The 25,775-nt window shown below is 46.0% G+C and overlaps 1 protein-coding gene and 1 long non-coding RNA gene across 10 annotated transcripts in view; both read left to right on the top strand.

The window, feature by feature from the left end:
* Positions 1-24,651, top strand: part of LOC148377979 (uncharacterized) — a 69,315-nt gene extending 44,664 nt beyond the window's left edge. For 2 of the 9 annotated variants that reach the window (XM_088368070.1, XM_088368071.1), the window contains exons 14-18: positions 3,730-3,818; positions 9,626-9,655; positions 9,846-10,013; positions 10,126-10,202; positions 10,670-11,081. Coding sequence is in view for 2 of the 9 variants with exons in the window: in XM_088368073.1 (XP_088224199.1) it covers positions 1,514-1,684; positions 20,674-20,751; positions 22,316-22,486; positions 22,610-22,687; positions 24,532-24,624 (591 nt within the window). In the remaining 7 variants the exon portion in view is untranslated. Of the gene's footprint in view, positions 1-1,513; positions 1,685-1,807; positions 1,886-3,729; positions 3,819-9,625; positions 9,656-9,845; positions 10,014-10,125; positions 10,203-10,669; positions 11,103-20,673; positions 20,752-22,315; positions 22,487-22,609; positions 22,688-24,531 lie in introns of those variants that run through there. The other 7 variants (XM_088368075.1, XR_015856277.1, XR_015856278.1 and 4 more) reach the window with 7 other exon arrangements.
* On the top strand, positions 15,570-16,534 carry LOC148377980 (uncharacterized). Its single transcript, XR_015856282.1, has 3 exons — positions 15,570-15,841; positions 15,926-15,996; positions 16,133-16,534. It is a non-coding gene; the product is annotated as an uncharacterized LOC148377980 (long non-coding RNA).
* Positions 24,652-25,775: the final 1,124 nt, after the last annotated feature.

The raw sequence follows: 25,775 nt of genomic DNA, 5'->3' as shown, positions 1-25,775 counted from the left end.
TACTTGATTTAACAAATAACCATAAATAAATACAGTGTGGGCACTGAAGTTAACATATGTGATTATACTGCCTAATCTGTCACCGAGTAGATTGTTGCAAAGTAATATAAGATCCAAAGTTGTAATTCAGAATAGTTTTCAAAAGAAGGCCATTAGAATTATATACAAGTCTGATTACCCCGAACAAGCTATTAATTAAATCACAAATTCTTCAATTCAAAGATTTGGTAGATTATCAGACAAATAATGTCTAACAGTAATTGATTTAACACATCACGATAAGTAGATTGAGTGTGGGCACTCTCAAGTTAACATATGTGATTATACTGCCTAATCTGTTACAGAGTATGTTGTTGCCGAGTAATGTAGAATAGATCCAAAGTAGTAATCCAGAATAGTTTTGAAGAGGCCATTAGAATGATAAACAAATCTGATTACCTTGAACATAATAACAAGCTAAGTGTTTAATATGTCCTATGAAGTCAAAATTGGGCACCATCATGTGGTGAAATTTGGAATTGCATCACATCCAATTTTGCCTGGGAACAAACAGATTACATAAATCTTAGTTTTGAATAAGCCACTCCTTCTCAAACAAGTAAACTCTGCCCATTTTGCGCAGTAGATGTTCTGTTAATATCTAGTATTTATACAAAGTCATAATTTAAATTGCTTTCAACCTTCATTCATCGGTTCAACCAACATTACTCGCTCTTATTACCAACTTGTATTGATTTAACTAAGCGTTTAATACTTCCTATCAGGTCTCAAATCGAGATTTGGCAAAATACAATTTCAGCAAATCCAATTTTGCCAGGGAACAAAAATAGATTAAATAAACTAAATAAGTCCTCTTCCCATTAAATAAATCAGAAAAGTCTGTCTTGTAACCAGTCCTCTTCAAACAAGTAAAGTCTGCCCATTTTGTGCCGTAGATTTTGTGTCTATGCCTAGTATTTAAACAAAATCATAATTTAAACGACTTCTTTCCTTCATTCACTTTGGAAATTTGGAATTGCAGCAAATCGAATTTTGGCAGGGAACAAAAATAGATCAATTAAACTAAATAAGTCTTCTTCCCATTAAATAAATTAAAAAAGTCTGTCTTGTAACCAGTCCTTTTCAAACAAGTAAAGTCTGCCCATTTTGTGCCGTCGATTTTGTGTTAATGCCTAGTATTTATACAAAATCATAATTTAAAGGACTTCATTCCTTCATTCACTTTGGAAATTTGGAATTGCAGCACATCAAATTTTGCCTGGGAAGAAAAGTAGATTAAATAAATTTAATAAGTCTTACTACTTCCCATTAAATAAATTAAATACGTCTTACTTGTTCCCACTCCTTTTCAAAACAGTAGTTTAAAACGAGGGCCCTTCACTCAATCTTTAACCCCAACCCCGCACGTTGTGTTGTATCTGTGAATGTTGGTTGTGGCCAAATGATAGTTTTCTTTCATTCGTTTAGGTTCCAAGAAAACTTGATGTAACTCTACTTTTAACTGCCGTTTCAGATAAGCGGGTATTACGTCGCAGTCATGTGCCGTGGATATGACGTAATTGCCCGAACCTCCGCCAAAATTCAAATCTGTTGGCGCGATGGCCGTGAGCCACTGAGCAGCGACGATTATCAACAGAAATATCTTTATTTTCTGCTTGCAACTGGACCGTCTAGAGCGTACACGGTAAGTAACACTCATTGTGTTTAAGGAGATTTACGTTTGTAATAGCAGAAGTGTAGCCGCGTTGCGTTGTACGTGTGAAAATTGGTCGAGGCGAAATGTTAATGTTTAATTTCATTCCTTTAGGTTCCACGGTGTTTGTTGGCTGCAAGTTTTCCACTGCAAGAAGAGGCTCGTATCATTGACCAGGAGCGAGCTACAATGGTGAGTAGCCATAACATTTATGTTAAACACTTCCTATTTCATGTCTAACAGTACTTGATTTAACAAATAACCATAAATAAATACAGTGTGGGCACTGAAGTTAACATATGTGATTATACTGCCTAATCTGTCACGGAGTAGATTGTTGCAAAGTAATATAAGATCCAAAGTTGTAATTCAGAATAGTTTTCAAAAGAAGGCCATTAGAATTATATACAAGTCTGATTACCCTTAACATAACAACAAGCTATTAATTAAATCACAAATTCTTCAATTCAAAGATTTGGTAGATTATCAGACAAATAATGTCTAACAGTAATTGATTTAACACATCACGATAAGTAGATTGAGTGTGGGCACTCTCAAGTTAACAGATATGATTATACTGCCTAATCTGTTACAGAGTATGTTGTTGCCAAGTAATGTAGAATAGATCCAAAGTAGTAATCCAGAATAGTTTTGAAGAGGCCATTAGAATAATAAACAAATCTGATTACCTTGAACATAATAACAAGCTAAGTGTTTAATATGTCCTATGAAGTCAAAATTGGGCACCATCATGTGGTGAAATTTGGAATTGCATCACATCCAATTTTGCCTGGGAACAAACAGATTAAATAAATCTTAGTTTTGAATAAGCCACTCCTTCTCAAACAAGTAAACTCTGCCCATTTCGCGCAGTAGATGTTCTGTTAATATCTAGTATTTATACAAAGTCATAATTTAAATTGCTTTCAACCTTCATTCATCGGTTCAACCAACATTACTCGCTCTTATTACCAACTTGTATTGATTTAACTAAGCGTTTAATACTTCCTATCAGGTCTCAAGGCAAGATTTGGCAAAATACAATTTCAGCAAATCCAATTTTGCCAGGGAACAAAAATAGATTAAATAAACTAAATAAGTCTTCTTCCCATTAAATAAATCAGAAAAGTCTGTCTTGTAACCAGTCCTCTTCAAACAAGTAAAGTCTGCCCATTTTGTGCCGTAGATTTTGTGTCTATGCCTAGTATTTAAACAAAATCATAATTTAAACGACTTCTTTCCTTCATTCACTTTGGAAATTTGGAATTGCAGCAAATCGAATTTTGCCAGGGAACAAAAATAGATCAATTAAACTAAATAAGTCTTCTTCCCATTAAATAAATTAAAAAAGTCTGTCTTGTAACCAGTCCTTTTCAAACAAGTAAAGTCTGCCCATTTTGTGCCGTCGATTTTGTGTTAATGCCTAGTATTTATACAAAATCATAATTTAAAGGACTTCATTCCTTCATTCACTTTGGAAATTTGGAATTGCAGCACATCAAATTTTGCCTGGGAAGAAAAGTAGATTAAATAAATTTAATAAGTCTTACTACTTCCCATTAAATAAATTAAATACGTCTTACTTGTTCCCACTCCTTTACAAAAAAGTAGTTTAAAACGAGGTCCCTTCACTCAACCTTTAACCCTATTTATTCACCTTCTAGGCTAAGTGTTAAAGGCTACGTGTTAAAGGCTAAGTGTTAAAGGCTAAGTGTTAGAGGCTAAGTGCCAGAGGCTAGGCGCCAGAGGCGAGTTTTTGTGGGCTGAAGTTTTAGTGGGGTTAGTGTGAATACAATCCAAAAGAATACAACAGAATACAATACAATAGAATATAATACATAGATTAAATTCAATAGCTCTTACTACTTCCCATTAAATAAATTAAATACGTCTTACTTGTTCCCAATCCTTTTCAAAAAAGTAGTTTAAAACGAGGGCCCTTCACTCAACCTTTAACCTCAACCCCGCACGTCACATTGTGTTGTATCTGTGAATGTTGGTTGTGGCCAAATGATAGTTTTCTTTCATTCGTTTAGGTTCCACGGTGTTTGTTGGCTATGTTTTCCACTGTCAGAAGGATGAAAATACAAAGTACAACGCTTGGACGTGGGCGAAGACGTCACCGGTGAGTCCTTCCTTCCTATTTATTTACCTTCTAGATGCTAGAGGCTAAGTGTTAGAGGCTAAGTGTTAGAGGCTAAGTGTTAAACACAATACGAACAACACAACGATACTGCACTGAACAACACGATACCGCACTGAGAAACACGATACCGCACTGAACAACACGATACCGCACTGAACAACACCATGCCGCACTGAACACCATGCCACACTGAACAACACCATCCCGCACTGAATAACACCATGCCGCACTAAACAACACCATGCCGCACTGAACAACACCATGCCTCACTGAACGACACCATGCCGCACTGAAAGACACCATGCCGCACTGAACGACACCATGCCGCACTGAAAGACACCATCCCGCACTGAACACCATGCCGCACTGAACAACACCATCCTGCACTGAACAACACCATCCCGCACTGAACAACACCATGCCGCACTGAACAACATTATGCCGCACTGAACATTATGCCGCACTGAACAACACCATGCCGCACTGAACAACACCATGCCGCACTGAACAACATTATGCCGCACTGAACAACACCATGCCGCACTGAACAACACCATGCCGCACTGAACAACACCATGCCGCACTGAACAACATTATGCCGCACTGAACAACACCATGCTGCACTGAACAACACCATCCTGCACTGAACAACACCATTCCGCATTGAACACCATGCCGCACTGAACAACACCATCCCGCACTGAACAACACCATCCCGCACTGAACAACACCATGCCGCACTGAACAACATTATGCCGCACTGAACAACATTATGCCGCACTGAACAACACCATGCCGCACTGAACAACACCATGCCGCACTGAACAACACCATGCCGCACTGAACAACATTATAACGCACTGAACAACACCATCCCGCACTGAACAACACCATGCCGCACTAAACAACATTATGCCGCACTGAACAACATTATGCCGAAATGAACAACACCATGCCGCACTGAACAACACCATGCCGCACTGAACAACACCATCCTGCACTGAACAACACCATCCCGCACTGAACAACACCATGCCGCACTGAACAACACCATGCCGCACTGAACAACACCATGCCGCAATGAACAACACCATCCCGCACTGAACAACATTATGCCGCACTGAACAACATTATGCTGCACTGAACAACACCATGCCGCACTGAACAACACCATGCCGCACTGAACAAAACCATCCTGCACTGAACAACACCATCCCGCACTGAACAACACCATGCCGCACTGAACAACATTATGGCGCACTGAACAACATTATGCCGCACTGAACAACACCATGCCGCACTGAACAACACCATGCCGCACTGAACAACACCATGCCGCAATGAACAACACCATCCCGCACTGAACAACACCATGCCGCACTGAGCAACACCATGCCGCACTGAACAACACCATCCTGCACTGAACAACACCATGCCGCACTGAACAACACCATTCCGCACTGAACAACACCATGCCGCACTGAACAACATTACGCTGCACTGAACAACACCATGCCGCACTGAACAACACCATGCCGCACTGAACAACACCATGCCGCATTGAACAACACCATGCCGCATTGAACAACACCATGCCGCACTGAACAACACCATCCTGCACTGAACAACACCATGCCGCATTGAACAACACCATGCCGCACTGAACAACACCATCCTGCACTGAACAACACCATCCCGCACTGAACAACACCATCCCGCATTGAACAACACCATCCTGCACTGAACAACACCATGCCGCACTGAACAACACCATGCCGCACTGAACAACACCATTCCGCACTGAACAACACCATGCCGCACTGAACAACACCATCCTGCACTGAACAACACCATCCCGCACTGAACAACACCATGCCGCATTGAACAACACCATCCTGCACTGAACAACACCATCCTGCACTGAACAACACCATGCCGCACTGAACAACACCATGCCGCACTGAACAACACCATGCCGCACTGAACAACACCATGCCGCACTGAACAACACCATGCCGCACTGAACAACACCATGCCGCACTGAACAACATTATGTCGCACTGAACAACACCATGCCGCACTGAACAACACCATCCCGCACTGAACAACACCATGCCGCATTGAACAACACCATGCCGCACTGAACAACACCATGCTGCACTGAACAACATTATGCTGCACTGAACAACACGATCCTGCATTGAACAACACCATGCCGCACTGAACAACACCATCCTGCACTGAACAACACCATCCTGCACTGAACAACACCACCCCGCACTGAACAACACGATCCCGCATTGAAAACCATCCCGCACTGAACAACACCATGCCGCACTGAACAACACCATTCCGCACTGAACAACACCATGCCGCACTGAACAACACCATGCCGCACTGAACAACACCATGCCGCACTGAACAACACCATGCCGCACTGAACAACATTATGCCGCACTGAACAACACCATGCCGCACTGAACAACACCATCCCGCACTGAACAACACCATGCCGCATTGAACAACACCATGCCGCACTGAACAACACCATCCTGCACTGAACAACACCATCCCGCACTAAACAACACCATGCCGCACTGAACAACATTATGGCGCACTGGACAACATTATGCCGCACTGAACAACACCATGCCGCACTGAACAACACCATGCCGCACTGAACAACACCATGCCGCACTGAACAACACCATGCCGCACTGAACAACATTATGCCGCACTGAACAACACCATGCCGCACTGAACAACACCATGCCGCACTGAACAACACGATCCCGCATTGAACAACACCATCCTGCACTGAACAACACCATGCCGCACTGAACAACACCATGCCGCACTGAACAACACCATTCCGCACTGAACAACACCATGCCGCACTGAACGACACCATCCTGCACTGAACAACACCATCCCGCACTGAACAACACCATGCCGCATTAAACAACACCATGCCGCACTGAACAACACCATCCTGCACTGAACAACACCATGCCGCACTGAACAACACCATGCCGCACTGAACAACAGCATGCCGCACTGAACAACATTATGCCGCACTGAACAACATTATGCCGCACTAAACAACATTATGTCGCACTGAACAACACCATGCCGCACTGAACAACACCATGCTGCACTGAACAACATTATGCCGCACTGAACAACACGATCCCGCATTGAACAACACCATCCCGCAGTGAACAACACCATGCCGCATTGAACAACACCATGCCGCACTGAACAACACCATGCTGCACTGAACAACATTATGCTGCACTGAACAACACGATCCTGCATTGAACAACACCATGCCGCACTGAACAACACCATCCTGCACTGAACAACACCATGCCGCACTGAACAACACCATGCCGCACTGAACAACATTATGCCGCACTGAAAAACACCATGCCGCACTGAACAACACCATCCCGCACTGAACAACACCATGCCGCATTGAACAACACCATGCCGCACTGAACAACACCATGCTGCACTGAACAACATTATGCTGCACTGAACAACACGATCCTGCATTGAACAACACCATGCCGCACTGAACAACACCATCCTGCACTGAACAACACCATCCTGCACTGAACAACACCACCCCGCACTGAACAACACGATCCCGCATTGAACAACACCATCCCGCACTGAACAACACCATGCCGCACTGAACAACACCATTCCGCACTGAACAACACCATGCCGCACTGAACAACACCATGCCGCACTGAACAACACCATGCCGCACTGAACAACACCATGCCGCACTGAACAACATTATGCCGCACTGAACAACACCATGCCGCACTGAACAACACCATCCCGCACTGAACAACACCATGCCGCATTGAACAACACCATGCCGCACTGAACAACACCATCCTGCACTGAACAACACCATCCCGCACTAAACAACACCATGCCGCACTGAACAACATTATGGCGCACTGGACAACATTATGCCGCACTGAACAACACCATGCCGCACTGAACAACACCATGCCGCACTGAACAACACCATGCCGCACTGAACAACACCATGCCGCACTGAACAACATTATGCCGCACTGAACAACACCATGCCGCACTGAACAACACCATGCCGCACTGAACAACACGATCCCGCATTGAACAACACCATCCCGCACTGAACAACACCATGCCGCACTGAACAACACCATGCCGCACTGAACAACACCATGCCGCACTGAACAACACCATTCCGCACTGAACAACACCATGCCGCACTGAACAACACCATCCTGCACTGAACAACACCATCCCGCACTGAACAACACCATGCCGCATTGAACAACACCATGCCGCACTGAACAACACCATCCTGCACTGAACAACACCATGCCGCACTGAACAACACCATGCCGCACTGAACAACACCATGCCGCACTGAACAACATTATGCCGCACTGAACAACATTATGCCGCACTAAACAACATTATGTCGCACTGAACAACACCATGCCGCACTGAACAACACCATGCTGCACTGAACAACATTATGCCGCACTGAACAACACGATCCCGCATTGAACAACACCATCCCGCAGTGAACAACACCATGCCGCATTGAACAACACCATGCCGCACTGAACAACACCATGCTGCACTGAACAACATTATGCTGCACTGAACAACACGATCCTGCATTGAACAACACCATGCCGCACTGAACAACACCATCCTGCACTGAACAACACCTTTCCACACTGAACAACACCATGCCGCACTGAACAACATTATGCCGCACTGAACAACACCATGCCGCACTGAACAACACCATGCCGCACTGAACAACACCATGCCGCACTGAACAACACCATGCCGCAATGAACAACACCATCCCGCACTGAACAACACCATGCCGCATTGAACAACACCATGCCGCACTGAACAACACCATCCCGCACTGAACAACACCACCCCGCACTGAACAACACGATCCCGCATTGAACAACACCATCCCGGACTGAACAACACCATGCCGCACTGAACAACACCATTCCGCACTGAACAACACCATGCCGCACTGAACAACACCATGCCGCACTGAACAACACCATGCCGCACTGAACAACACCATGCCACACTGAACAACATTATGCCGCACTGAACAACACCATGCCGCACTGAACAACACCATCCCGCACTGAACAACACCATGCCGCATTGAACAACACCGTGCCGCACTGAACAACACCATCCTGCACTGAACAACACCATCCCGCACTGAACAACACCATGCCGCACTGAACAACATTATGGCGCACTGAACAACATTATGCCGCACTGAACAACACCATGCCGCACTGAACAACACCATGCCGCACTGAACAACACCATGCCGCACTGAACAACATTATGCCGCACTGAACAACATTATGCCGCACTGAACAACACCATGCCGCACTGAACAACACCATGCCGCACTGAACAACACCTTGCCGCACTGAACAACACGACGTCGCACTGAACAACACGACGCCGCACAGAACAACACGACGCCGCACAGAATAACACAATACCGCACAGAACAACACAATACCGCACAAACAGTTTTAGATAATATTACGTCGCAGTCATGTGACGCGGACATGACGTCAATAGGCGGAACTCACGGCAAAATTATAATCCGTGGGCGTGGCTTGCAACAGGAAGTAGGAAAGCGGCAGTTCTGGCAAACAAGACACAGCTGTTAGCAACACGATGACTAACAAGGCAAATATTTTTGTTTTCAGCTTGCAACTTGACCGTCTAGAGCGTACAAGGTAATTACAACTGTTTTTTTTTAGCCCTGAAAAGCAAGGGAGTGTGGCGTTTGGGAGGAATGTCGAACTCGGCGTCTGCTTCCAGCCACAGACGCCAAATTTCGACGATTATTTCGACTGGTCAACGGTTGTAAATTATTGCGTTGACTAAAAACTTTATTTAACTCTACTCTTAACTTTGCCGTTTCAGATATGCGGGTATTACACCGCGGAAATGACGTCAATAGGCTGAACTCTCGCCAAAATTCAAATCTGTGGGCGCAATGGCCTTGAGCGAGACACCGGATACAAACACGACGATTATCAACAGAAATATCTTTATTTTCCGCTTGCAAGTGGACCGTCTAGAGCGTACACGGTAAGTACAACTCATTGTGTTTAAAAAGATTTACGTTTGTGTAGTTTGCGTTGCGTTGTATCTGTGAATGTTGGTTGAGGCTAAATGTTAATGTTTAATTTCATTCCTTTAGGTTCCACGGTGTTTGTTGGCTGTATGTTTTCCACTGCAAGAAGAGGCTCGTATCATTGACCAGCAGGAGCTACAATGGTGAGTACCCCTTTCGTCTTCCATTTATGTTAAACACTTCCTATTTCATGTCTAACAGTACTCGATTTAACAAATAACCATAAATAAATACAGTGTGGGCAGTCACGTTAACATATGTGATTATCCTGCCTAATATGTTTATCACAAATATGTCACTAATCACTAATATGTTTATTTGTTTATCACAACACCTTTGGACCTTCAGCAATCGATTATTTACCTTCATCTACATAGAGACAGAACGATGGTGTCTTAAACATCTCATTCATTTCACCAAATAACTTCACGCAGGTGGATAACGGCCGTCTCGGTCACGCTATGTTGCGTGATGCAGTTTTGAAGAACCAAATGCATTTATTCAATGAATAAGTCAAGCTAGTTCTATGTTTATGATGTTGTAAGTTACGGTACCGATTGAAGTTGAGTTCGAAGCCAGTGGAAAACAGCGCTGCGTTTGTGCTCTCCAGGTACAAATGTTGTGATCTCTGACTGACGACCGGGCAAGACTCGAGTAAGAGATGTCCAAACGAGCTCCGGCAGGGCGGGCCAAGGCGGAGCGAACGGACGCCCTTCAGGCCGCCAATGACGAGCTGAGAACCAAACTGATGGACGTCCAGTTAGAACTTCAGCAGGAGAAGAACAAGGTGAAAACCTCAACAGACAGACACTGCCTGCCTCCCTGCCTGCCTCCCTGCCTGCCTCCCTGCCTGCCTCCCTCCCTCCCAGTTTTCCCGATGTAGATTAGACATGCGTGTGCCATGACTGTGTCAGCCTACATCAACAAATGCACCGAGGACGTCAGCACCACTAAGAATATCATCACCCGGGGCAACCAACGACCCTGGATGACTGAGGAGGTACGTCAAACGCTACGAGCGCGGAACTCTGCCTTCAAGTCTGGCGACAAGGAGACACTGAGGACAGCGAGAGCCAACTTGAACCGTGCCATCAGGATAGCGAAGCGAGACCGCAGTCGAAAATTTCAGGATCGTTTCCACGACGTCAAAAACATCAGGAGTATGTGGCAAGGCATACGGGCGATTACAGACTACAACTCACCCTCCCCCCCCCCCCGGTGGGTGTAGTTGATGCTGACTTTCTAAATGGTCTAAATAACTTCTTTGGGAGGTTCGAGGCACTAAACGGCACTCCAGCAGTTAAAACTGTCCCCCATCAGGAAGAGGAGGTACTCTGCCTTGACTCCGCCGATGTGTTGAAGACCCTGAGGAGAGTCAACCCCTGTAAGGCCCCTGGCCCCGACAACATTCCTGGGCGTGTGTTCAGGGAATGTGCAAGTCATCTGGCTGGGGTCATCACAGACATTTTTAACACCTCGCTGGGCCAAGCCACAGTGCCGGCGTGCTTTAAGACTGCCTCCATCATTCCGGTGCCGAAGAAACCTCAAATCACCTCATTTAATGATTACCGGCCTGTTGCACTGACTCCGGTTATGATGAAGTGCTTCGAAAGGCTGCTTAAAGGTCACATCGTTTCCAGACTCCCCCTATTATTTGACCCGTTCCAGTTTGCCGACCGGCAAAACCGCTCCACTCAGGACGCCATCTCCTCCGTTCTTCACCTGAGCCTGGCTCACCTGGAGGAGAAGAACACCCATGTGCGGAGGCTGTTCCTGGACTTCAGCTCAGCGTTTAACACCATCATCCCACAGCATCTGGTAGGAAAATTGGAACACCTGGGCTTCAACACCCCCCTTCGCAACTGGCTGCTAGACTTCCTCACCAACAGACCTCAGTCAGTCCGGGTCGGACAGAACACCTCTGATGTCATCACCCTCAGCACAGGCTCCCTTCAGGGCTGCGTCCTGAGCCCCCTGCTGTGCACCCTGATGACACACGACTGCGTCCTCAGGTTCACCACCAATCACATCGTGAAGTCAGCAGACGACACAACGGTGGTGGGGCTCATCAGAGACAACAACGACCTGGACTACAGAGAGGAGGTGGAGCAGCTGGTGGGCTGGTGCAGAGAAAACAGCCTGATCCTGAATGAGGAGAAGATGAAGGAGATCATCGTCGACTTCAGGAAAAAACAGCCTCACCACGCTCCACTGATCATCAACAGCTCAGCTGTGGAGGTGGTCAGCACCACCAAATTCCTGGGGGTCCACATCACAGAAGACCTCACCTGGACTATGAACACTACGGCACTGGTCAAGAGGGCACAGAAGCGCTTGTACTTCCTGCGGAGGATGAGGAGAGCCCACCTGCCCCCACCCATCATGAGGACGTTCTACAGGAGCACCATAGAGAGCATTCTGACAAGCTGTCTCTCTGTGTGGTGTGGAGGCTGCACCGCCTCCGATTGGAAGAACGTGAGGAGAGTGGTGAGGACAGCAGAGAGGATCATAGGGGCTCCTCTTCCCTCCATTCAGGACATTTCATCTCAGCGCTGCATGTCCCGTGCCCGTAACATCATCAATGACCCATCACACCCCCACCATGGACTGTTCTCCCTGCTGCCCTCTGGGAAGAGGTTTGCAGCATCCGCTGCAGGTCCACCAGGTTCTGCAACAGCTTTTTCCCTGCTGTCATCAGACTGTTGAACACTAGAACTGTTGAGCTCTAAACTGAACTCTGCATCACACATTCACAGAACTGTACTTTATGACACTACGGACCTCTATCTTGCACTATCTCGCACTACCAACTTTACTGAACTTGTATAAACCCTTTAAATAGAAGTTTAATACATGGTTTAGCATTCCTCTGCACACTCTTGAATACTGTTTTGCCTACTTGCACTATTGCATAATTATCACTGCTGCACTTTATACTTATTTTTAATATATATATATATATATATATATATATATATAGTATATATGTATATATATATATTTTCATAGGATATGTTACTTCTATTCAACTGCAATATCACTACTTTGTTGTAAGACGTATGCAACGGAATTTCGTTTTGTATGCACCATGTGCAGACAAGATGACAATAAAGTTTGTCTAAGTCTAAGTCATGTCAGGTCAGCTGTCTGGAGAGAGAGAGAAGTCAGGACCTGCGGGCGGAGCACCACCGTGCCACCGCCGCCATGACGGAACTCAAAAGCAAACTCCATGAGGAGAAGCAGAAAGAGTTAGCCATTACCAGGGAGACATTACTGCGGCAGCATGAAATGGAGCTGATGAGAGTGATCAAAATCAAAGATGGAGAGATCCAGCGACTGAATGCCTTGGTCCTCAGCCTGAGGGACGGCTCCATGGACAAGGTGATCCGCTCTATCCGTGTCTGACTATCCGCACGCCACGTCGGGCTTCGATGCGGCCGCTACCGTATTGTGTAGCTTGTCCCCAGTAAGCGTCGCGGCGCTCCGTTGCGGTCTCAACGGCCCGGTGTGGCGCAATGTCTGCTCAGGTGAGGAGGGGGGGCGCTTTGCTGGCGGAGGTGGAGGAGACGCGGCGGTGTCGGGAGACCGAGCGGTGTCGCCTCCACCAGGAGCGCGGAAGAAGCCCTGGCAGCGGCCCAGCAGGCCTGGCAGTCCCGAGCGGCCGAGCTCCGATCGGCTCATCACCAGCATCGGGAGGAGCTGAGCCGAACCAAGAGAGACTGCGAGAGGGAGATCCGCCGACTGGTAGGACTGATCAGATGCGCGGTGCGTGGCTATGTTCCCAATTTCGTTGTATACCTGCAGTGCAATGACACCTAAGGCATTCTATTCTATTCTATTTCACAAGAAGAAAATGTCCGGTTGCTCGCTTCGCTTTTGTCACAGCAAAGGTGTTCTAGTCGATTCCAGAAAAAAATTGGCCGGTTGCTCTCTTTGTTTTTGTCACAATTCTGGCAAATGAGTTTGCCCGCCTGCCTGAGCGCTCCCCGTTTGTACATCCAGACGGATGAGATCAAGCTGAAAGACAGAGCGGTTAGTGTTTTGGATGAAGCCCTGGGGCCGGCCACGTCCACCGCCTTCAGCTGCAGACTCAGGCTGCCGAGCAGCAGATCGCTGCCCTGAGGGATTCCCAAAGGGCGGGCCTAAACTACCCTGGAAGTGGGGTCAACGCCGCTACTAGCAATCCTCTTCATTGCGTAAGCCACCTCATCACACACTTGCAGTACGCATGACTTAGTTCGTTGCTGGAGGAAGGTAGCACAAAAACAGTTTTGAACTTTGAACGAGTGCTTGTGTGTGTGTGTTGCGGGGCGTTTTCAGTCTCAGGAGGATCGGGACACGCGACGGTTTCATCTGAAAATCGCTGAGCTCAGCGCAGTCATCAGGAAACTGGAGGATCGAAACGCCCTGCTTTCTGAAGAGCGCAATGAACTGGTAATTTATTGACGGCACGCTTGAAGGTTTGCGCTACGTTTGATGCGCGCCATCCAGCGAGGCACCCATTGCGCTTGCTTATTAGTTGAGCGGCGCGGCGAGTCGGTTGCCTGGTAGATGTCTTTTATTGGGAGCCAAAGCCACGATTCCGTTCAAACCGATGCAAAAGGAATGGATACGTTCTGGCCCGCGTGTTGTGCGTCTTTCACATCCCGCACTTCATGCTTGCAGCTAAAGCGACTGAGAGAAACAGAAAGCCAGTTTCTGCCACTCCTGTACAAAAACAAACGCCTGAGCAGGAAGAATGAAGAACTCTCGCTGGTGCTGTGTCGCCTTGAAAACAAAGTGCGCTTTGTCACCCAGGAGAACGAGGAGATGGCAAGCTTGGTAAGTCGACGCGGACAACGGCGGCGTGCCAACAGAGTCCACTGCATTTGTGTTCCACAGAGAAGGCCTAGTTCGCTCAATGACCTGGACCGCGGTTGCGGCCAGCAGGACGGTGAAATGGAGTTCCTTCAAGTTGTGGAGCAGCGGCACATCATCGACGACTTGTCCAAGGTCTTCAGGCAGGCGACTCGGTGCACGTACGGCAGCGCCGCGCTCGCTCGCTGTCGCCAGGAAACCTTTTCCGTCCAAAGCTTGGCCGGCGGCCGCCATCCAAAAAATTGGCCCCTTAAATTCCGACCTTTCAAGCAGGAGCATTGTGCGCACGCGTTTGAACACGCTTTAGACTTGTTTTGCCGTTTTCAGCAGCTCAAAGCTCCCGTTTTGTCAGCGCCTTTGCCACTCGCTGTGCGCTGAAAACGACGGACTTGCCCGGCTGCTCAGCCCGTCAACCATGAGCCGCGAGCGCGACGTCATTGTCCGTAGGCAGCTAGTGGCAAAATGCACCCTGTTAGAGTTGCGCTCGCTCCAACTTATTTTGCAAGAACCACACGGGAGACAAGTAAGTTCTTTTGGACACCTGCAGGTGGAGAGTCCATCCGTTGTACGAATGAAGTCTGACTCTCGGCTCCTGCACGAGCATTTTAATTAAGAGAAACAGGGTGGGTGTAAGAGTGGATTGAATAGAGGAAGCCCTTGACCTCTAGTCAAAACATAGCAAGGGGTGTTTTACGACTTTGTGTAGGAAGGGATAAGCGATAGGGATAAATAAGGGATAAATAATATTATTTATTACAGGTCGCAGTCAAAGTCAAAGCAACACAATGATACGATAAAGATAATCTGGAAAACCCTGACACACCCTGTAGTTGTCACTTTTGGAAAAGACGAGCGTCCCTCCAATCATCGCCGGTGACGTGTTTTTCAGGCTCTGGAGACAGGAGCTCATGTCAGAAATGTCATTGTGAGTCGCGTTTGTTTCTGCGCCGGAGCCGTTCGTTCCCTTTGCATCCAAAGAATCTCAAAGGCGGATTATTTGTGTCGACAGGAGAGAGATTTGCTGCTACGATACCGACGTCGAGAATCTCTGAGGAGGAACAAAGCGTGAGGTCCTGCAAGGTGAGTCTGTTTGTTTGCGGCTGCTTGGTGTTGCGCAAGATGAAATGGCCTTTTTCTCGCTATCGTTCCTCTCGTCGATTCATCGTGAGGTGTCGCTTCAGTTTGTTCAGAGAGATGTTTGCTTCCGCGCCCGCAGGTCATCGAAACATTTTACGGCTACGACGAAGACGTGTTGGTGGACTCGGACGGATCGTCCTTGTCTTTTCACACCGACAGAACCCCCGACACGGAACCCGAAGAGGTAGCCCGCCATTTCTGCCAGCGTATTGGCACCAAACATTCCTCTTCAGCCTGGAATCGGACTCGTCTTTGCGTCGCGGGTGGTTTGTCGCCGGTCTGACTGATTCTGGTACTAGTGCTGTGTTGCATTGGTGTGTGCATGAAGAGGCGGAGCTTCGCTACCGCCAGCTGACGCAAGAATATCAAGCGCTGCAACGAGCCTACGCTCTGCTAGCCCAGACCAGCGAAAGGGGACTACGACGCCGAGAAGGAGATCAAGGTGGCGCCCCTTCCCGCAACCCCCGGCCGGGTCGCAGCCTCCCCGTTCTCACCCAGCCTCGGGTGTTCTCTGGTCTGAAAGGAGGAGGAGGAGCCTCCCTCCTCCTCCTTTCAGACCAGAGAAAAGCTGATGGTAGAAATGGGTCACTATCAAAGCAGAGTAGCAGATCTGGAGTCAGCGCTGAAGCAACAAGGACAGGTAAGCTCATCAATGAGCACACCTTTTTCTCAGACAAAATAGCTACATTCTTCAGTCACTCATCCGTCTGGCATTACTGGACCAACCCCCCCCCCCCCCCCCCCCGAACGTGGCTGGGAAAATGCGGAGAAAAGCAAATGTCATTTTCCAGTCAACCAAAGAATTTGTGGATGAAAATGACACAACATTCCAAAGCTGTCCACGCGTTTGTCTCTTCTAGAATGTCAAGTGGGTGGAGGAGAAGCAGCTGCTGCGTCAGAGCAATCAGCAGTTGGCCGAAAAGGTGACGGAAAGAAAGGCGCTGGGCGGAGTCGCTTGGCGTCACACCTGTCGGGAAGCCCCGCAGATGAGGTCTGACTGTCTTTTCAGGTCAGGCGGATGGAGGCGGAAGAAGCGCGTCTGAAAGAGCACATCCAGGATATCCGAGACCAAAACGAACTGCTTGAGTTCCGCATCCTGGAGCTGGAGGTGGGAAGACTCGCACAAGCGTGTTGAGGCCAGAGATGTGACGGACGGACGGACGGACGGACGGACGGACGGATGCATGCCTCTGCCTTTCAGGAGAGGGAGTGGCGCTCCCCCGTCTTGAAGTTTCTGCAAGTCCGTTTCCCAGACGGCCTCAGCCCTTTGCAGATCTACTGCGAGGCCGAGGGCGTGAGCGTACGTAAGGCGTCCCTCGCAACCCTAACCTTAACCCGAGGTCCCAGAACACCTTACATTGCTCCTTGCGCCTTTCCCCCGGACATCGTCATCAGTGATCTGATGAAGAAGCTGGACATCCTGGGCTATAACGCCGTAAGTGTATGTCGAACTCCTTATGTTCGCACTCCACGAGACTCGGCGGCTCAAATGTGACTTTTGGAAGGCTTTGCGCTGAAAGAAGCTTGTTGACGCTGTGCCTTTGGGCTCTTGCAGAATCTCACCAACGAGGAGCAGGTGGTCGTGATTCACGCCAGGACCCTTCTCACCCTAGCCGAGAAGGTAACGCGCACGTCCACGCACGCTCTCGCATTCTGCTTATGTGACAGCAGCCTTTCCTCAGTGGTTAGAATACATCAAAGTGACCAAGTCAGCACTTCAACAGAAGATGTTGGACATTGAAAGTGAGAAGGTAGACAGACACGCGACATCAGCCAAGGGGAACTCCGGCAATGTGCCCCAACAATTCTGACCTTGAGCTGTGCTAGGATATGTTCTGCAAGCAGAAGGGCTACCTGGATGAAGAGTTGGACTTCAGGAAGTGTTCCATGGACCAGGCTCATAAGGTAAGCCGCCCTCAAATCTCCCGCCGGACCACTGATGGACGAGGATTGCGGCCCAGAGGATCCTGGAGCTGGAGGCCATGTTGTACGAGGCGCTACCGCAGCGGGACTGCCCCGCCACGGACGGCGAAAAAGCCAGCCACGCTGGCGTGAATGACGTGCTGACGGCGGATCAGAGAGAAGAGCTTAGGAGCGCCGTGGACCAATGGAAGCGAGCCCTGATGTGCGAGTTGAGGGAGCGCGACGCTTGCATCCTCCAAGAGAGAATGGATCTGCTGCACAGCGCGCAACAGGTAAGGGCCCAAAGCCAGCCCGGCACTTACTTGCACGCTTACTGGCTTTTGAATGCCACTTTCCATTTGTCCGTCCTAGAGGAACAAAGAGCTGAAAGAATTCATCGAAGCTCAGAAGAGACAAATCAAACAATTGGAGGAGAAGTTTCTGTTTCTCTTTCTATTCTTCTCCTTGGCCTTCATTCTGTGGCCCTAACACCAGCTGGTGAGTGAGCTCCAGCGGCACCGCACTCGACACCTCCGATACACTGCCAGCCGGTCTCAGACGTTGGCAGACGCTCCGATGCCAACGTATACCCCCCGCCACGGTGACAGAGGCACCGCGTCACACCGGCGCTCATCCAATCAGAAGGCAGGAAAAGCAAATTCACATGCAGGGCACTTTTGAACCAGAAGAGAGCGCCACAAAAAACGGTTGTTGCCCCAAACGCGCACTAAAAAGGGTCAGAATAACAAGAGTCCCACTGGCCAGCCGGGGCCACCCGTCCAGCTGTTTCTTCAGGGGGGAAAAAAATTGGAGTCACCGGTGAGTACATTTTGCATTTAGCTCTGCTTTTCTGCTTCTGTCTTCAAGTGTGTGGCATCCTGCGATCAAAGAGTCAGCCAACCCCAAAGCGGTTGACCTCAACGTCCCACCACCATGCCTACCAGAGCAGGTGACGTGATGCTTTGGACATCCTTCCGTCTCAGATGCCCAAAAGTACTCTTTGCCACATCTGCGGCAATACGGTGTCTTTTCAAAGGTGCAAATAAATCCAGCGTGGGCGGAACACGCACGTCTTCGGTTTTTCCCGCTTTGTTTGTGTGACAGCTGTTGTGAAAATTTTATACAAATAAAGTTGTATAGTACAGGTTTGGCCAAGCCGCAACTCCCGAACCGCATGCGGCTCTTTTATGTTCATATCAACATTTGTGTGTGTGTGTGTGTGTGTGGGGGGGGGGGGGGGGGGGGTTGTGCGTGTTGGCTTCACTTGAGTTCAATTTGGTATTTTGGTCAAAAGCGCATGTGGTGAAATTCCACAAAGTAGGATGGGCAAACACATTTCTTTAAACTATGAGTGTCAATTGGGCTCTCGAAATGGCAGGGAAAAGATGCACAGCAAAACAAAAATACGTAGATGAACACAGGACGTTTTAATCAGAGTGGGAAAGTTTCTATTTTTTGTTGAACGTGATGGCAAACCATTCTGCCTGATATGTCAGACCTCAGCGCATTTCAAAGATTCAAATCTTCAGCGCCATGCACTTCAGCTCACTCCATGCTAACATTGATCAGGCGTCGAACCCGCATCATCATGCTTAAGAGGTGGCCATGCTAACCAGTGCGCCATTATGTCAACGCATAATAACGAAGTCTACTGGTCAAAACAGCGGTTACTATATGACGTCGCTACGTCGTGGTCACGTGACGCAGACAAGACGTCAATGGACGTGGGCAGAGTTAACTTGTTTAAAAGGGAGTAGGCAGAAGAAATATTTAATTTATTTAAATCTATTTTGAGTGCACACCATTATGCCAATGCATAACAACTGTAAATCTACTAAACAAAACAGCGGTTGCTATATGACATTTGCCACGTCGTGGTCACGTGACATACGTGACGTCGATGGGCGTAACTTTCGCCGGAATTCAAATCCGCGGGGAGAGTTAACTTGTTTAAAAGAGAGTGGGCAGAAGAATTATTTAATTTATTTAAATCTATTTGGTGTGTGCGCCATTATGTCAATGCATAACAACTGTAAGTCTACTAAACAAAACAGCGGTTGCTATTTGACGTCTGCCACGTCGTGGTCACGTGACGCGGACGTGACGTCGACGCCTACTTTACATCCCACCGATCACAGGACTCCTCGGCTGCATAACCGTGCCCCCTTCCCAACCAATCGGATTTGCTATACGCGAAAACGACGCCAATGGAAAGAGCTTCCGCCCAAATTTAAATCCGTGGGCGTGGCTCGCAGCAGGAAGTAGGAAAATGGCGGCGATGTTGACAAAGACACAGCGGATGGTAACATACGACTAACAAGAGAAATATTTTTATTTTCTGCTTGCAACTGGACCGTCCAGAGCGTACACGGTAAGTACAACTCATCGTTTTTAAAAAGAAGTACTTTTGTTGCCCTGAAAAGCGAGTGAGCGTGGCGTTTGTGGGGGACGTCGAATTTCGACGATTCTTTCTGGTCAACGGTTGTAAATGATTGTGTTGATTAAAAAAGAAAACTTGATGTAACTCTACTTTTAACTGCCGTTTCAGATAGATTTGGAATTGCATCACATCCAATTTTGCCTAGAGCGTACACGGTAAGTAACACTCGTTGTGTTTAAGGAGATTTACGTTTGTAATAGCAGAAGTGTAGCCGCGTTGCGTTGTACGTGTGAATGTTGGTCCGGGCGAAATGTTAATGTTTAATTTCATTCCTTTAGGTTCCACGGTGTTTGTTGGCTGCAAGTTTTCCACTGCAAGAAGAGGCTCATATCATTGACCAGGAGCGAGCTACAATGGTGAGTAGCCATAACATTTATGTTAAACACTTCCTATTTCATGTCTAACAGTACTTGATTTAACAAATAACCATAAATAAATACAGTGTGGGCACTGAAGTTAACATATGTGATTATACTGCCTAATCTGTCACCGAGTAGATTGTTGCAAAGTAATATAAGATCCAAAGTTGTAATTCAGAATAGTTTTCAAAAGAAGGCCATTAGAATTATATACAAGTCTGATTACCCCGAACAAGCTATTAATTAAATCACAAATTCTTCAATTCAAAGATTTGGTAGATTATCAGACAAATAATGTCTAACAGTAATTGATTTAACACATCACGATAAGTAGATTGAGTGTGGGCACTCTCAAGTTAACATATGTGATTATACTGCCTAATCTGTTACAGAGTATGTTGTTGCCGAGTAATGTAGAATAGATCCAAAGTAGTAATCCAGAATAGTTTTGAAGAGGCCATTAGAATGATAAACAAATCTGATTACCTTGAACATAATAACAAGCTAAGTGTTTAATATGTCCTATGAAGTCAAAATTGGGCACCATCATGTGGTGAAATTTGGAATTGCATCACATCCAATTTTGCCTGGGAACAAACAGATTACATAAATCTTAGTTTTGAATAAGCCACTCCTTCTCAAACAAGTAAACTCTGCCCATTTTGCGCAGTAGATGTTCTGTTAATATCTAGTATTTATACAAAGTCATAATTTAAATTGCTTTCAACCTTCATTCATCGGTTCAACCAACATTACTCGCTCTTATTACCAACTTGTATTGATTTAACTAAGCGTTTAATACTTCCTATCAGGTCTCAAATCGAGATTTGGCAAAATACAATTTCAGCAAATCCAATTTTGCCAGGGAACAAAAATAGATTAAATAAACTAAATAAGTCCTCTTCCCATTAAATAAATCAGAAAAGTCTGTCTTGTAACCAGTCCTCTTCAAACAAGTAAAGTCTGCCCATTTTGTGCCGTAGATTTTGTGTCTATGCCTAGTATTTAAACAAAATCATAATTTAAACGACTTCTTTCCTTCATTCACTTTGGAAATTTGGAATTGCAGCAAATCGAATTTTGGCAGGGAACAAAAATAGATCAATTAAACTAAATAAGTCTTCTTCCCATTAAATAAATTAAAAAAGTCTGTCTTGTAACCAGTCCTTTTCAAACAAGTAAAGTCTGCCCATTTTGTGCCGTCGATTTTGTGTTAATGCCTAGTATTTATACAAAATCATAATTTAAAGGACTTCATTCCTTCATTCACTTTGGAAATTTGGAATTGCAGCACATCAAATTTTGCCTGGGAAGAAAAGTAGATTAAATAAATTTAATAAGTCTTACTACTTCCCATTAAATAAATTAAATACGTCTTACTTGTTCCCACTCCTTTTCAAAACAGTAGTTTAAAACGAGGGCCCTTCACTCAATCTTTAACCCCAACCCCGCACGTTGTGTTGTATCTGTGAATGTTGGTTGTGGCCAAATGATAGTTTTCTTTCATTCGTTTAGGTTCCAAGAAAACTTGATGTAACTCTACTTTTAACTGCCGTTTCAGATAAGCGGGTATTACGTCGCAGTCATGTGCCGTGGATATGACGTAATTGCCCGAACCTCCGCCAAAATTCAAATCTGTTGGCGCGATGGCCGTGAGCCACTGAGCAGCGACGATTATCAACAGAAATATCTTTATTTTCTGCTTGCAACTGGACCGTCTAGAGCGTACACGGTAAGTAACACTCATTGTGTTTAAGGAGATTTACGTTTGTAATAGCAGAAGTGTAGCCGCGTTGCGTTGTACGTGTGAAAATTGGTCGAGGCGAAATGTTAATGTTTAATTTCATTCCTTTAGGTTCCACGGTGTTTGTTGGCTGCAAGTTTTCCACTGCAAGAAGAGGCTCGTATCATTGACCAGGAGCGAGCTACAATGGTGAGTAGCCATAACATTTATGTTAAACACTTCCTATTTCATGTCTAACAGTACTTGATTTAACAAATAACCATAAATAAATACAGTGTGGGCACTGAAGTTAACATATGTGATTATACTGCCTAATCTGTCACGGAGTAGATTGTTGCAAAGTAATATAAGATCCAAAGTTGTAATTCAGAATAGTTTTCAAAAGAAGGCCATTAGAATTATATACAAGTCTGATTACCCTTAACATAACAACAAGCTATTAATTAAATCACAAATTCTTCAATTCAAAGATTTGGTAGATTATCAGACAAATAATGTCTAACAGTAATTGATTTAACACATCACGATAAGTAGATTGAGTGTGGGCACTCTCAAGTTAACAGATATGATTATACTGCCTAATCTGTTACAGAGTATGTTGTTGCCAAGTAATGTAGAATAGATCCAAAGTAGTAATCCAGAATAGTTTTGAAGAGGCCATTAGAATAATAAACAAATCTGATTACCTTGAACATAATAACAAGCTAAGTGTTTAATATGTCCTATGAAGTCAAAATTGGGCACCATCATGTGGTGAAATTTGGAATTGCATCACATCCAATTTTGCCTGGGAACAAACAGATTAAATAAATCTTAGTTTTGAATAAGCCACTCCTTCTCAAACAAGTAAACTCTGCCCATTTCGCGCAGTAGATGTTCTGTTAATATCTAGTATTTATACAAAGTCATAATTTAAATTGCTTTCAACCTTCATTCATCGGTTCAACCAACATTACTCGCTCTTATTACCAACTTGTATTGATTTAACTAAGCGTTTAATACTTCCTATCAGGTCTCAAGGCAAGATTTGGCAAAATACAATTTCAGCAAATCCAATTTTGCCAGGGAACAAAAATAGATTAAATAAACTAAATAAGTCTTCTTCCCATTAAATAAATCAGAAAAGTCTGTCTTGTAACCAGTCCTCTTCAAACAAGTAAAGTCTGCCCATTTTGTGCCGTAGATTTTGTGTCTATGCCTAGTATTTAAACAAAATCATAATTTAAACGACTTCTTTCCTTCATTCACTTTGGAAATTTGGAATTGCAGCAAATCGAATTTTGCCAGGGAACAAAAATAGATCAATTAAACTAAATAAGTCTTCTTCCCATTAAATAAATTAAAAAAGTCTGTCTTGTAACCAGTCCTTTTCAAACAAGTAAAGTCTGCCCATTTTGTGCCGTCGATTTTGTGTTAATGCCTAGTATTTATACAAAATCATAATTTAAAGGACTTCATTCCTTCATTCACTTTGGAAATTTGGAATTGCAGCACATCAAATTTTGCCTGGGAAGAAAAGTAGATTAAATAAATTTAATAAGTCTTACTACTTCCCATTAAATAAATTAAATACGTCTTACTTGTTCCCACTCCTTTACAAAAAAGTAGTTTAAAACGAGGTCCCTTCACTCAACCTTTAACCCTATTTATTCACCTTCTAGGCTAAGTGTTAAAGGCTACGTGTTAAAGGCTAAGTGTTAAAGGCTAAGTGTTAGAGGCTAAGTGCCAGAGGCTAGGCGCCAGAGGCGAGTTTTTGTGGGCTGAAGTTTTAGTGGGGTTAGTGTGAATACAATCCAAAAGAATACAACAGAATACAATACAATAGAATATAATACATAGATTAAATTCAATAGCTCTTACTACTTCCCATTAAATAAATTAAATACGTCTTACTTGTTCCCAATCCTTTTCAAAAAAGTAGTTTAAAACGAGGGCCCTTCACTCAACCTTTAACCTCAACCCCGCACGTCACATTGTGTTGTATCTGTGAATGTTGGTTGTGGCCAAATGATAGTTTTCTTTCATTCGTTTAGGTTCCACGGTGTTTGTTGGCTATGTTTTCCACTGTCAGAAGGATGAAAATACAAAGTACAACGCTTGGACGTGGGCGAAGACGTCACCGGTGAGTCCTTCCTTCCTATTTATTTACCTTCTAGATGCTAGAGGCTAAGTGTTAGAGGCTAAGTGTTAGAGGCTAAGTGTTAAACACAATACGAACAACACAACGATACTGCACTGAACAACACGATACCGCACTGAGAAACACGATACCGCACTGAACAACACGATACCGCACTGAACAACACCATGCCGCACTGAACACCATGCCACACTGAACAACACCATCCCGCACTGAATAACACCATGCCGCACTAAACAACACCATGCCGCACTGAACAACACCATGCCTCACTGAACGACACCATGCCGCACTGAAAGACACCATGCCGCACTGAACGACACCATGCCGCACTGAAAGACACCATCCCGCACTGAACACCATGCCGCACTGAACAACACCATCCTGCACTGAACAACACCATCCCGCACTGAACAACACCATGCCGCACTGAACAACATTATGCCGCACTGAACATTATGCCGCACTGAACAACACCATGCCGCACTGAACAACACCATGCCGCACTGAACAACATTATGCCGCACTGAACAACACCATGCCGCACTGAACAACACCATGCCGCACTGAACAACACCATGCCGCACTGAACAACATTATGCCGCACTGAACAACACCATGCTGCACTGAACAACACCATCCTGCACTGAACAACACCATTCCGCATTGAACACCATGCCGCACTGAACAACACCATCCCGCACTGAACAACACCATCCCGCACTGAACAACACCATGCCGCACTGAACAACATTATGCCGCACTGAACAACATTATGCCGCACTGAACAACACCATGCCGCACTGAACAACACCATGCCGCACTGAACAACACCATGCCGCACTGAACAACATTATAACGCACTGAACAACACCATCCCGCACTGAACAACACCATGCCGCACTAAACAACATTATGCCGCACTGAACAACATTATGCCGAAATGAACAACACCATGCCGCACTGAACAACACCATGCCGCACTGAACAACACCATCCTGCACTGAACAACACCATCCCGCACTGAACAACACCATGCCGCACTGAACAACACCATGCCGCACTGAACAACACCATGCCGCAATGAACAACACCATCCCGCACTGAACAACATTATGCCGCACTGAACAACATTAT

The sequence above is a fragment of the Syngnathus floridae genome, unplaced genomic scaffold (genome assembly GCF_059516105.1).
Source record: "Syngnathus floridae isolate MCC-2025c unplaced genomic scaffold, RoL_Sflo_1.0 HiC_scaffold_71, whole genome shotgun sequence".
Lineage (NCBI taxonomy): Eukaryota > Metazoa > Chordata > Actinopteri > Syngnathiformes > Syngnathidae > Syngnathus > Syngnathus floridae.
Note: the sequence above shows the minus strand (reverse complement) of the source record. Positions and strands in the feature narration are given on the sequence as shown.